At 41.5% G+C, this 12,481-nt stretch overlaps 1 protein-coding gene across 1 annotated transcript in view; it reads right to left on the bottom strand.

Annotated features, from left to right (window-relative positions):
• LOC146860510 (aminopeptidase N-like) overlaps nucleotides 1-12,481 on the bottom strand; it is a 438,299-nt gene that overhangs the window by 303,113 nt on the left and 122,705 nt on the right. Inside the window, exon 6 of the mRNA XM_085644422.1 lies at nucleotides 12,204-12,317. Coding sequence (XP_085500548.1) covers nucleotides 12,204-12,317 — 114 coding nt within the window. The remainder of the gene's footprint in view (nucleotides 1-12,203; nucleotides 12,318-12,481) is intronic.

Below are 12,481 nucleotides of genomic sequence, written 5' to 3'. Positions count from 1 at the left end.
TTTGACTGGGGGTGAATGTTTGATTTATTTTGCATTCTGTCCATCAATTGTGTGTGTCTTTTGCACTATCAGACTAGGCACACCCCTATGGTGGGACACCTGAAGTGGATATTCGAAAAGGGTGTCACCATCTTATTTTTGGTGAAACTAGGATCTGTGGATCAGGTTTATGCTCAATCTCTCCAGTAAGTGTTCATATAGGGGGTGTAGTCACCCTTGGGGTAGGTTGCCCATTGGCTACACCATTCCACTCCCCTTAACATCCCTAAGTTCACTATTTAGGTAGCCCCTTGACACCAGACACTCAGATTTGTCTACCTGGGAACATCAGAAGGACAAAGAAGAGCCAACAATGCAAGAACTGTGAACCAGCATCAAAACTGGCACCAAACCCTTCCTGGCTGCTGTTCTCCTGACAATTGTGAGAAACGACTCGTTCTGCCACTGAACAGCCTCAGCAAACCCTTGGAGGACTTTTGAGTACTTCCCTCACCAAGCAGCATCTCCCTTGAGGTGGGGGGGCCATTTCTCTGCATCTGCAGGCACCGACTGCATCTGCCCAGTTCGCCATTTTGGTGACCATCAGGTCCACAAATGGAGCAACTAACCAGGAGGAGGTCATAAAGAGTCTAGGAGGTTAGACTTGTTGCTTCACCATGTCTCGAGGCGCTGAGCCTTCCCGGGGCCTCCCTGCACCAATGCCTGGGGTACAAGAGCCCTTGCACGCACCAAGGCTTTTTGTGTGTCCAGCTCAGATATCACCAATTCCAACACTGATCTGCCAATGAGGGATAACAGTGACCGATTTTGGACCTGCTGTCTTGTTTTCTCTTCCTCTTCAGGTCACCGAAACCAGGTGAGAGGCTCTTACTCAAGCGATCCATCTGACAAAACACTTCTGTACCCAAGGTCACCCAGCCCAGGTTCACATAAACCAACTGTGTCTTTGTGCTCCAGAGACCTTGAAGAGCTGAGCCTCCCTTTCAGTTCTGCTGGACTAGTCTCCTACTTGCAGCCTTTTCTTTTTGAAGGCACATCTCCATTGACCTTACTGCATAGCGCTCAAGGCTACCAACACGACCAGCACCTCTGCACCCGAACACACCAGGGCAAGTAAAACTAAACTGCTGGTGGTTTCTTGGACCTTGGCCACTAAGCCCCTTAAGTCCAGGAGAAGAACCCTGAAAACAGTTTGCCAGTATTTCAATGCCGTATATGTTTCTCCTATAGGATAACATTACTACGTTTGAGGCTCATACCTCAAAACCTTTATTTGAGCATTTTACTTGTTTACTGTAAAAATCCTATCTCCGAAAGTATTTATCTGATCCGATGATCTTGGTGTCTAAAATTATATAAAGTCTGTTTTATTTGTCTAACTTGGTCCTTGATTTCTTTTTGAGTTTGTGTCTCAACTTTTGACTCTTTGTGTACAACAAATGCTCAACACTCCCTTCTGATAATCCTAAACTTCTTGCTCACAGTACCTCTAGAATAGCACTTGGGATTATTAAAGTAAGCCTCTTTAGACCATTAAGGGTCATGTAAACTATTTGCATGGCGTACCCACACATCTGCTACACTACATAAATAGCCAGCTTACTACAGCGACTAAGTAGATAAAACTTCAAACAGGATGAATCTGGTCCTGTATCTGGCACTGTACTCTATTGCAGTCGGTGTGCACTTGTGACTTTCTGCCGGTCTGGCATGATCAGATGCTTATAGTTGTTGCTATTTTGAAATGTACACTTTAAAAATTCTTAAATTAGGTTCCACTAATTGGATTTTATTGTCATTTTGGTGTCATTTTATTTATTAAAATATTCACTATTCTCTTAAACTGGTTTGCGTTGCTTTTGTGTCAAGCTGCCAGTGGTTCAAGCACTGCGTAAGACATGGGTACTCACAAACTTTCTCTCGGGGGCCAAATTTACAGTGTGGTTTCTGGCCGAGGGCCGCGTTGGTGGGGGCGGGGTCATTGGGGCGGGGTCATTGGGGGCAGGGTCAGTGGGGCGGGGCTATAGGGGGGGAAAAAATCACTGCCGTTTCAAAACATTACTAGACAATGCTGTATTTCCAAAGCAGATGTAACTACATGGAGCACATGTTTATAATGTTATTTTATTAGCAGACAATAGCAATCTTAAGTGGGATTGCATGGCAATTTGCAGTAACCGGATATTCAGCACATGCCCAGTGCAGCACAGGCTTCAGAGTCCCAAAAATAGATATGTTAAAGACAAACACTACGAACTTAATTTACATTTCATGTCACCGATTAGTTTAATAATTTGGGGTTATTTTCCTGATTTTTCATGTAGTTACAGAACAACAAATTACGCAATGTTTGTAGACAGATGGTCAGTATGCCATACACAGGACGGTCAGGGGATACATTTAGTCTCCAGTACAGTGAGTGTTTGCATTATCTGTGGGGCACATGCCTGCATATTAAAGCCACACAGTCACATATAGATACATATAGGCTTTATGGAGCCCATAGGTGTGGTTGCTATCACTTTGTGAACCTCACACGGCTAACATTCTGCTTCCTGTGTGCAGTGAGCTGTCACAACAGATACACAAAAGTTTGTTAATCAGTGTGGGTGTGATTGTGCCATTTCTTTTTTTTAAATTACATTATAGACTGCATGTTTGAAGAACCGAGGTTTGCTTACAATTTAGTGACAGTAATTAAGCTCTGTGAAGATAAACACGTGCTGCCTCGGGGTAATCGGGGCCTGCTCTAGGATGTTTGGGGCCCTGGGCAGAAAAGGAATGTGTGAGGCCCCTCTAAATTGCAGACAGCGTGATTCAGGGCTGAATAGATGCCCTTGCTCCTGTATCTGAGCTTTGGTACTGCATCGGAGTCTGTTACACCCGACCTCAGCAGCATCGAAGTCTTCTGCAAAGCTCTCAATGTCCTGCCTTCCCAAACCTGCGCACACACAGGGCCATGGATGCCAAAGTAACTTTCCGTGACACATAGATGCACACAGCAGGGTATCCGGAGATCTATCTACCTGAAATATCACATAATTCCACAGCCAAGATACCTGAAAGGTGCAAGGAGTTCATTCTGCACGCTCTCCAACCATGCCTTGCCTACAATCGTATACCCAGCTAATGGCGTGCCCATCTGTAAACAAATTTGGGCAAGAAAGCAATGAAAGGCAAAGACAGGAACGATTGCATCCATTGAAAAAGAGCTCTACTACTTGTTCTCCCTCAATCACATCCAGAAATTCAAAAATAACTATCCCATGAATTGTGTCACAAAAGATGCCAACTCTCACATAAATGATCAAAGAAGGGGACATTCTGAAATCTGAGCTGCAGTATACTGTTGTGGTTTTTAAATGCACTTCTGCTGCTGTGACCCAATTGATAAAAAAGGGTTCTTTGAACAATCATTATATGGAATATAACATAACTAATATTAAATCTACCTCTGCTTGAACAATGCTTTGTGTTTCCCAGGTACTGGAGCTGTGGAGAAAGTTTTCTGACCACTGCAATTTCCACTGACTAGAACCTTTAATGTGGGTCCTATCCATCGTAAACATCTAACAGAGCAATGACAAAATGTCATAGCATGCTTTTATTGATACTGCTTCGCTCCTCTGGGTCCTTGCATTGTGCATGAGGGTGGTTAAAAGGGTTGATAGCGCAGAAATTTAACAACAGTTTAACTTACGACAGAGATCTCTCCCTCTGCGCCCAACCTCAACAGCACCTGACCTGGTGACACCCGGTCGGGTAACACCCGACCTCAACAGCATCGGAGGCTGTTACACCGGACCTCAGCAGCATCGAAGTCTGTTACACCCGACCTCAGCAGCATGCATCGAAGTCTGTTACACCCGACCTCAGCAGCATGCATCGGAGCTGCGGGCTGCGAGAAGGTCGACGTCGACGTCGCCACGGACACAGGAAGCTTCTTCAAAGGTCCTTTAAAAGTCAGCTGTAAAAGTGCTAGTTACAGCTGACTTTTAAAGGGCTTGTGCTTCGCGCCGGGTGCCGTGTGTGACGTCACGTCACGTCTCAGTGGCCCAGGCCAATCAGAGGCGAGATAAGCAGAGAAGATGGTCGCAGGAGCAAACGTTGTGAATACGTATTGAATACGTATTCACTACGTATGCTCCTGCGGCCATCTTCTCTGTTTACAGGAAGGAATTTGCATACTGTATGAATGTGTATGCAAGGGTCCGCGGGCCGCCGATGAAGGCCGGACGGGACGCCAGCGGCCCGTGGGTCGTACTATGAGTACCCGTGGCGTAAGAAATGTGGTTACTGGTTGAGGGGGTGAAAGAAACCCTTCTCGAGCAGCAGCGGTAATCCTTGTCAGGGCGAAGACACAAGCAAATCCCAAATTAACCTGTGCTTAACACTCCAGTAGCTAGGCACAAAAGTATTCAGGTTTAACTTACAGGCAATGTGCAAAGAATGTATGCAGCACTTCAAACAGCAATTAAGTGAAAACAAACCACAACAAAAATGTCACACCAATTTAGAAAACTAGAGCATATTTTAATAAATGATTTAAGACCAAAACAACAAAGATCCAATGTAAAGAACTGTAGATATGCAATTTAGAAGATTTCAGTAGAAATAGTGCCTTAAAGCATAAAACGACAACAGTGATATCTGGTCTCACTTGACTGAGACAAAGTCACAAGCTCAGGCTGACAGTGATGGAGCTTGGGCCTGGTACAGGGACCTAGTTAGGGCTGCTGAATAAAGTACCATAAATGATGGTTGCAGGGCATTGCAGGATTCTGCGTTGAGGATGCATCCTAGAGCAGCAGTTCCAATGAGCTGTGAGGTGGCAATGAGAATTCATGTGTTGGGAATGCACTGCGCAGCGGCGGCTCCAATGATCTGTGGGCTGAAATTTGATGTCCAGTGTTGGAGGTGCATCGCGCAGCAGCAGTTTCTTTGGGGAGATGCATCGGTTCTGCCCAAAAGACTACAGCAAATACATGTTCAAAGAAGAGAGCACAAGCACTTTAGCACTGGTTAAAAGTGTCAATGTGTTCAGTGTCCTTAGACAAAAAAACTAAATCAGAAAACAGGAGGTAAAAGGTTTGTGGATGTCCCACACACAGGTTTAGTTAGTCTCTGTTGGGGTTCACCCTGACAAGGATTGGGATCAGGGCCGGACTGGGAACCAAAATCGGCCCTGGCAAAGTGCTCGGCCGATCCCTCCCCCCCCCTCCCTCCTCCGCGGGAGGGGTTGGGGGTGCCGCCGAGCTCTCTGCCAGGGTCGGTTTTGGGTCGATTTTGTTACAGGGACGATTTTGCAGCTATGCTGCAAAAACGGCCCTGTAACAAAAACGGCCCCCAGGGGCCCAAAACTGGCCCCCACCCGTGCGGCGCACCGGGGGATTGCCCGGTTCCCGCTACGGCCAGTCCGGCCCTGATTGGGATTCTTATTTGAGGTGGTTTCGTACCACCCTCAATTAACACTAATTTTTATAACCACTTTGGCCACAAAGGTAGCAGAGGTTCCGCTCTGCTACGTTTGAGCATTCCCCTGAGCTATCCAAAGCTTGGGGCTGTATTTGCTAAATATTTCCAGCAACATTACTCACCAACACGTTAGGAGCAATTTCATCAGCAATGAATGCTAAGCGTTTATGCCCTGGCAGCCAGCATGCCATTTTGTTGTTACTCAGAAGCAAACAAGCAAGCATTGCTGTTTGCAAGAAACCAGAAATCAATGGCCCTGATACGCAGATGGTTTTCTCCCCTCTACCGCGAGGGCTATTGATAATTTTACCTGCCTAAATAACACAAGCCTTGCATTGCGGACTATTGCAGCGAAAATAATTTTTCGGTGGCATTTTCTAAATAGGGCCGGCCTCCTGAAGCATTAAAGGTGTAGAAGATGTATGCAAATAAATTGTCAGCATGACTGTTTCCTTTTAGCGTGGTTTAGATTTAATCAGTTGCACTTATTACTCGCTGAACCAAAGGGTTGGAAAACGATTGAGGACCTGGGTGCTTGTACATGTGATAATTTCTCTACCCAGGACTCGTTGAACTTTGTTTTATTTTGTGAGCATTTTTTGCACATTCGGAAACGGTTAATTTTACCTATTTTAAGGGGCATAGGGTTTTTACAGGCTAGGCCTCCTTTGATATATTTACAAATGTTGACTCATGTCTGGGAGATTTTTATTATAGCTAGCTTTTTAACTGCAGCAGTTAGAATAAAGAAAAAGAAAATATTACCCTTATTATCCCCCAATCTTTTCAATTGTTCACACAGTTTGCACATAAGAAACTATTGCGCTCCTCAAAGCCACTTTTCTCCAGCCTAATGTTGATCAATATCTTGTGTTCTTGTTGAGTGTGCTTTACCTTTCGAGAGCCTACCACGAACTACCATCACAAAGTCAACCTACTTTCCGTTTGTTATGTTTGACGCCTCTCATTTCCTTTGCCAAGTTTTTTTAATTGTGATTGTTGACTTTTTAAATCCAGACCATATGTGGTACCTTTTATTCGCTGAAAAGTTAACTGAAACAGCTGGCAAACATGGTTCTACTTAGGAATAGGTAAATTGCCAGTTTATTTGCCACTTACTTTATCTATGCCCCCTTAGAATATTTCAGTAAACTGCCTTTAGGGAACGTGTGTAGCAAGTGTGGGCGGCGAGTTTTAATTTTTCCCTGCAGGTATGTCAGGGTAACACTGCTAATTGCCATACACGGATCCTGCCTGGGATGAACAGCCTCAGCATACGCTACATGTGGCCAACTGGCTTCTTTATTTTCATTACTTACTGAGAAGGATAATATGGGATGCTTAGGTGATAGACATTCTGTAAAGTGTGTGCAAAATTAATTTTGCCACGCTAATCCTTAATTTGGGACCATTGTAAATTTCTTTCCCTTTCTGAGAAAATAAAGTCACCCACTAAGGGCATATTATCAAGAATCGGCGTTAACATTATCGCCGCTTTAGCGGCAGAAAACTGCCGCTAAAACGGCGATAATGGGCTTGATAATATGCCCTTGAGAATTCCCATAGAAACCCATTTTCTGGTTTCAACATGGGCTTCTATTGGAATTCTCTGCGGCATATTATCAAGCCCATTATCGCTGCTTTAGCAGCAGTTTTCTTCCGCTGTAGAGGCGATAATGTTGACGCCGTGCTTGATAATATGCCCCTTAGTTCTCACCAGTAGTGGCATCGAGGGGTGGGCTCCCACCTCTTCCTCTTCCGGAAACTAACAAGAGGGGAGTAGAATGATAATCCAAATGCAGTCTGTGTGCTCAGACACCACATTAAACGGGACTCTCTCCATAGAGTGTAGCCAAATAGTATTTCTGCTTTGTAAAACTAACATTAAGGTACTTTCAAATTCATATCTATGAGTTGGCATTTGAGTTGAAATCTGCACCATAGATGTTTCTCAGAGAATGATTCACTTACCAGGACCCCTACATTAAGCATGGCTTGTACTACACACTTCCCCAGATGACTGGAAGATATGTGATCATTGTCAGGAAAAGAGACTTAGCGATATAGGTGTAGAAGAGTTTGACAGCCCAAGGCTTTACCATCATCACAAAGGAATTAAGCCAGTACCTGCTTAGGGTTTTTGGTTTATGGAGGTAAGATTCATGGGGGGGGGGGGTTCTCCTAGAAGTGAGGGCAGCCCACATCATGTAAAATCCAGGAATACCTGTTCGGTGACATTTCTTTTTCTGCAAAACCTTCATGCTGTAAAAGGAAGGAAGGCCTTCAAATTGCATTTCTGTGTGTGTGTGCTGTTTTGGTTTTATATCTTGTTCATGGAACCTTAGATTTGGTGGATCACCGGTCCGATTTTCCTGAGTCCACTATCAAGACACCTGCTTTACTACTATATAACATGCCTGCTCAATTTTGAGGCACTGATCCCAGTATCCTCTTTTATCTAGGGTCACTGCAGAGGTCATTGACCTCTTATGCATCTAGCCAGGATAGTTCACCTTCCTTCCCCAGCACTACTAACAATCACAGCCATCTCAAGATATGGTTTTGGGAACTTTGAGGATATTTTGATCCAGTGCCCTAGCCATTAGTTAGAAAGGCTAAGTACCTCAAACTGGGAGGAGCTTCTTGCAGTATATCCAGTACTCTGATTCTTGCAGATCTTATTTATTCCCAAGCAGTTGATGTTCAGATGCACAACATGGTAGAAAAAGCGTACTTAAACAAGGTACAAGGTGCTCTCTCCAAATGTTTGAATATCTAGCACTGATCCCAGTATCCTCTTTTATCTAGGGTCACTGCAGAGGTCATTGACCTCTATGCATCTAGCCAAGATGGTTCAACTTCCTTCCCCAGCACTACTAACAATCACAGCCATCTCAAGATATGGTTTTGGGAACTTTGAAGATATTTTGATCCAGTGCCCTTGCCATTAGTTGGAAGGGCTAAGTACCTCAAACTGGGATGAGCTTCTTGCAGTATTTCCAGCACTCTTATTTATTCCCAAGCAGTTAATGTTCAGATGCACAACATGGTACTTAAACAAGGTACAAGGTGCTGTCTTCAAATGTTTGAATTACTAGTCTTTCAAAATAGGATTTTGACCAAGCAGAAGCCACTGTCTTCTACCGAGATTCACTTTAGGAATGTGCATAATTGGGTGATGAATAAATTGAGTAGAATCCACCCACTGTCACAGGATATCTGCATATTTTCACTAGTGTTTAGCCTACTCTTCGGTATATTGAATTATGCCCAAAGCTAAATCTTTTCACAAGCCAATCAGATGCACATCTGCCTCCTGGATTCTACCGAGGTATGGGTGCTGTTCCCCATCAGTAGCCAGATTATCTAATGTTCATCTTTCATCTCTTCTGTCTGACCCCAGTTCTTGCCAAAGATGGAATTGCCAAGTTTCAAACTATTTGTTGCCTCTTAGTGATGAATGTGTTGGTTATCCTTTTTATAACTGATCATGAATCCGAGTTATTCACCATTATTATTGTAGAGTCATTTACAGACTATAGGGCCACTGTAGCATCTCCTACCCGAATATGTGAGATCGTTTGTAATTGGGGCTCTAACTAGGCCTGGGCTAAATTTCCGTTCCGCTCGCGGAAATTGCGATAATTTGACATTTTCGCGTTCCGCGGAGAGCGTGAAAATGTCAAAATTTCCGCATTCCGCAGCTTAGCGATAATTTGGTTCTTGCTTGCGCTATAAAATAATACATTCTCGCGCGATCGCCTTACCTGAATCCCCGCGTTCGCCGACAAGTTTTCCCGATCCGGTCACGTTCTCCACGAGATGTTGGATTGTTGGTAGCCATTTGCGCTGTCTCGCGACAGTTCGCGCCCGCAGTAACGTCATGCGTCGCGCGATCACGTCTTTCTTCTCGCGATCATGCACCGCGAGAAGAGTGAAAACAAGATGGCCGCGCCCGCAAGCAACCGCATGGGTAAGTTGGTGAGCCGCGAACACGCAGAAAATACTGCGAACGGGCGGGAAAAAAACGTCCACATCTTCGCGATATTTCCGCGTGTTTGCGGAGATTTTAAACACTTTCGCGATAATTTGCTAAAGTCGCTTTTGCAAATTCCGCCCACCCCTAGCTCTAACCAAGGGATCAGTTGATTGGGTGTACCTATAACCTTCTTGCAGTTATGCCCATTTCCAGGCCACTCCTTCAGGGAAACATAGGGGACCTAATTCATGTGGTGACTTCAAAAGTGACGTTGAAGTTTTTAACTCTTGCACCCTCTCACCGGACCTTTTCTGGTTATTTGGCTTCGTCCTGAAAAAGATTGATGAGGTTTTTTTATTGATGTACATTAATATCGAGTTTTTAATATGGTAGGGACCGAACATCGATGTCAAGAATATCGTCGACCACAATATCGAATTTAAGGTAAGAAATATTGAAGTTATCAATATCGAAGTTATAATATCGATACAAATATATCGATGTTAATAATATCGATGTTTATATTACTATGTATTTTATATGTATGTATTATATGTTTTTTGTTAAGTAATGTAATTTTTTACATCTATTTATGCATTTTTTTGTAATTAGTATTTTTTTTTTAAAGTAAATTATGCGATTTAGTATTGTAGTGGGTTGAGGGTTTATAGGGGAATAGGGTGGGAAGTAATTTAATTATAGTTAATTAAATAATATTTTTTAGGAATTATTCATTATTTTTAATTAAATTTTGCGTTCTAGTTCTGTAGTGGGTTGTGGGTTTATAGGGGAATAGGGTGGGAAGTAATTTAATTGTAATTAAGTAATTATCATTTTTTGTTTATTGGTATTGATAATTAATGTATTGCTAATTAATTATTAATTGGTTATTAATTTATTATTATTGATAATTATGTTAATTGTATTAATTAATTTTGGGTGCGGGATGTGGGTTTATAGGGGAATAAGGTGGGAAGTAATTTATTTGTAATTATTCATTATAATCTATTGGTGTAGTTAATTAATTTATTGTTTATTAATTATTAATTGGTAATTATTTGTTTTTATTAATTTATTAATTGATAAATATGTTAATTGTTTTAAAATGTATGTGGAGTGAGTTGTGTTTTTATTTGGGAATAGGGTGGTAAGTAATTTAATGTTGTTAAAGTAATTAATATTTTTAATTTATTGGTATTTTTAATTAATTTAGTGATCATTTATTAATCAATTATTATTTTAATTAAACAATATTTAATTAATAAATATGTTATTTTTAATCCCTATGCTATCCAACGTTTTCCCTACTGTTGCACACTCTCTAGAGTGGGAATAGTAATTATTACCCCTATGCTATCCAACGCTTTCCCTACAGTTGCACTCACTGGAGTGGAAATAGTAATTTTTACCCCTACGCTATCCAACGTTTTCCCTACTGTTGCACTCTCTGGAGTGGGAATAGTAATTTTAACCCTTACACTAGCCAACGCTTTCCCTACTGTTGCACTCTCTGGAGTGGGAATAGTAATTTTTACCCCTATGCTATCCAACGCTTTCCCTACTCTTGTACTCACTGGAGTGGGAATAGTAATTTTTACCCCTACGCTATACAACGCTTTCCCTACTGTTGCACTCTCTGGAGTGGGAATAGTAATCTTTACCCCTGCGCTATCCAACGCTTTCCCTAGTGTTGCTTTTTATGGAGTAACTACATACATTATATTTTAAATGTATATGTTTAATTTATGTTAACATTATATTTGTTAGTTAATATTTTTAAATACCTTTTAATATTTTTAACTATGTTTACTTTAATTATATATATTGTTTACTGTATTTTACATTAACTTTTAAACATTTAAAAATAATGATATTTTTTACAACGATATTTTTGACATCGATATTTTTTTTCCGACATTTTTGTACTTACAATGTTTTAGATAGGAAGTCGATAGTCTTGATGTTGATATTCTGGCGTCGATATTTTGCTACCTCGATATTTTGTGGATCGATATTCTGCCAGTGATCACTAGCAATATGTGGGGCTCTAGTGGTGCTCCAGCAACACACAAAATGTGTAGTTATAGAAAGTAGGAGTGGTATGATAAATTGTCACTCAGACCTGTATAATTGAGAGAAATGTGTGCGTTCTAATGCAAGTATAATTCTAGGCCTTGCTGTTCACATGTATATGGTTATTTATTTCCACTATTGCTCATAAATTGATTTTCCCTTTAACAAGCTAAACTCCCTGCTTTGATCTTCCTCTTTGTTGAAGTTTTATTCTGTATTAAATACAGAATATTGACAAGCTTGTTTGAGTCTTCACTGTGCAGTTAAATTGAGTTATTATATTTGGAGAGCAAGTTTAAGACACACACACATAAAGTTATAATGGTGTAATATTGCAACAGAGCATTGTCCATAGATGCACAGCAAATCTCACATTCACACAGCAGTCAGACATGTTTAACTTGCACCTTTTGTTAGCACACAACTAGCACTAATATTTTCCTAAACAATATGTGCATCACCCACAGTAAGAATTCCTTGCATGCTACACTTCATTTGTAGACATTTTCATTTACCATTCAAATAATACATACAATTGAACTTCGATTTTCTTTAGCAAAACAGATTTCTCAGGAGGCAAATAGACATGGGTAATATAAGTACATGTAAGATCTCTCTTTAGTATTTCTGTCACATGTAATTAAATGCAATTGTCAGTGTTCTTCTGCAGACTTACGAAATTCCAGGATGGTTCAACATGATCAACGCCCAAGTATTCAACATAGGATGCAAAGCCCTCCTTCAGCCAGACATCATTCCACCATTTTGGAGTCACAAGATTTCCAAACCACTGAAAAGAAATAACACAACCAATGAGCAGTTACAGTATATTGGAAGATTAATGAAAGAAACTGTGAGAAAATACCCCTTTTTGCCTGATCACTCCTATTTGTTGCTGAATTCTTTTGTGGGTTTTTAAAACTTTGCATATTGTATGTGCTGCGACCACTAACA

Source organism: Triturus cristatus, chromosome 3_1 (genome assembly GCF_964204655.1).
Source record: "Triturus cristatus chromosome 3_1, aTriCri1.1, whole genome shotgun sequence".
NCBI classification, from domain to species: domain Eukaryota; kingdom Metazoa; phylum Chordata; class Amphibia; order Caudata; family Salamandridae; genus Triturus; species Triturus cristatus.
The sequence above is the reverse complement of the archived record's forward strand: the minus strand, read 5'-3'. Positions and strand labels throughout refer to the sequence as shown.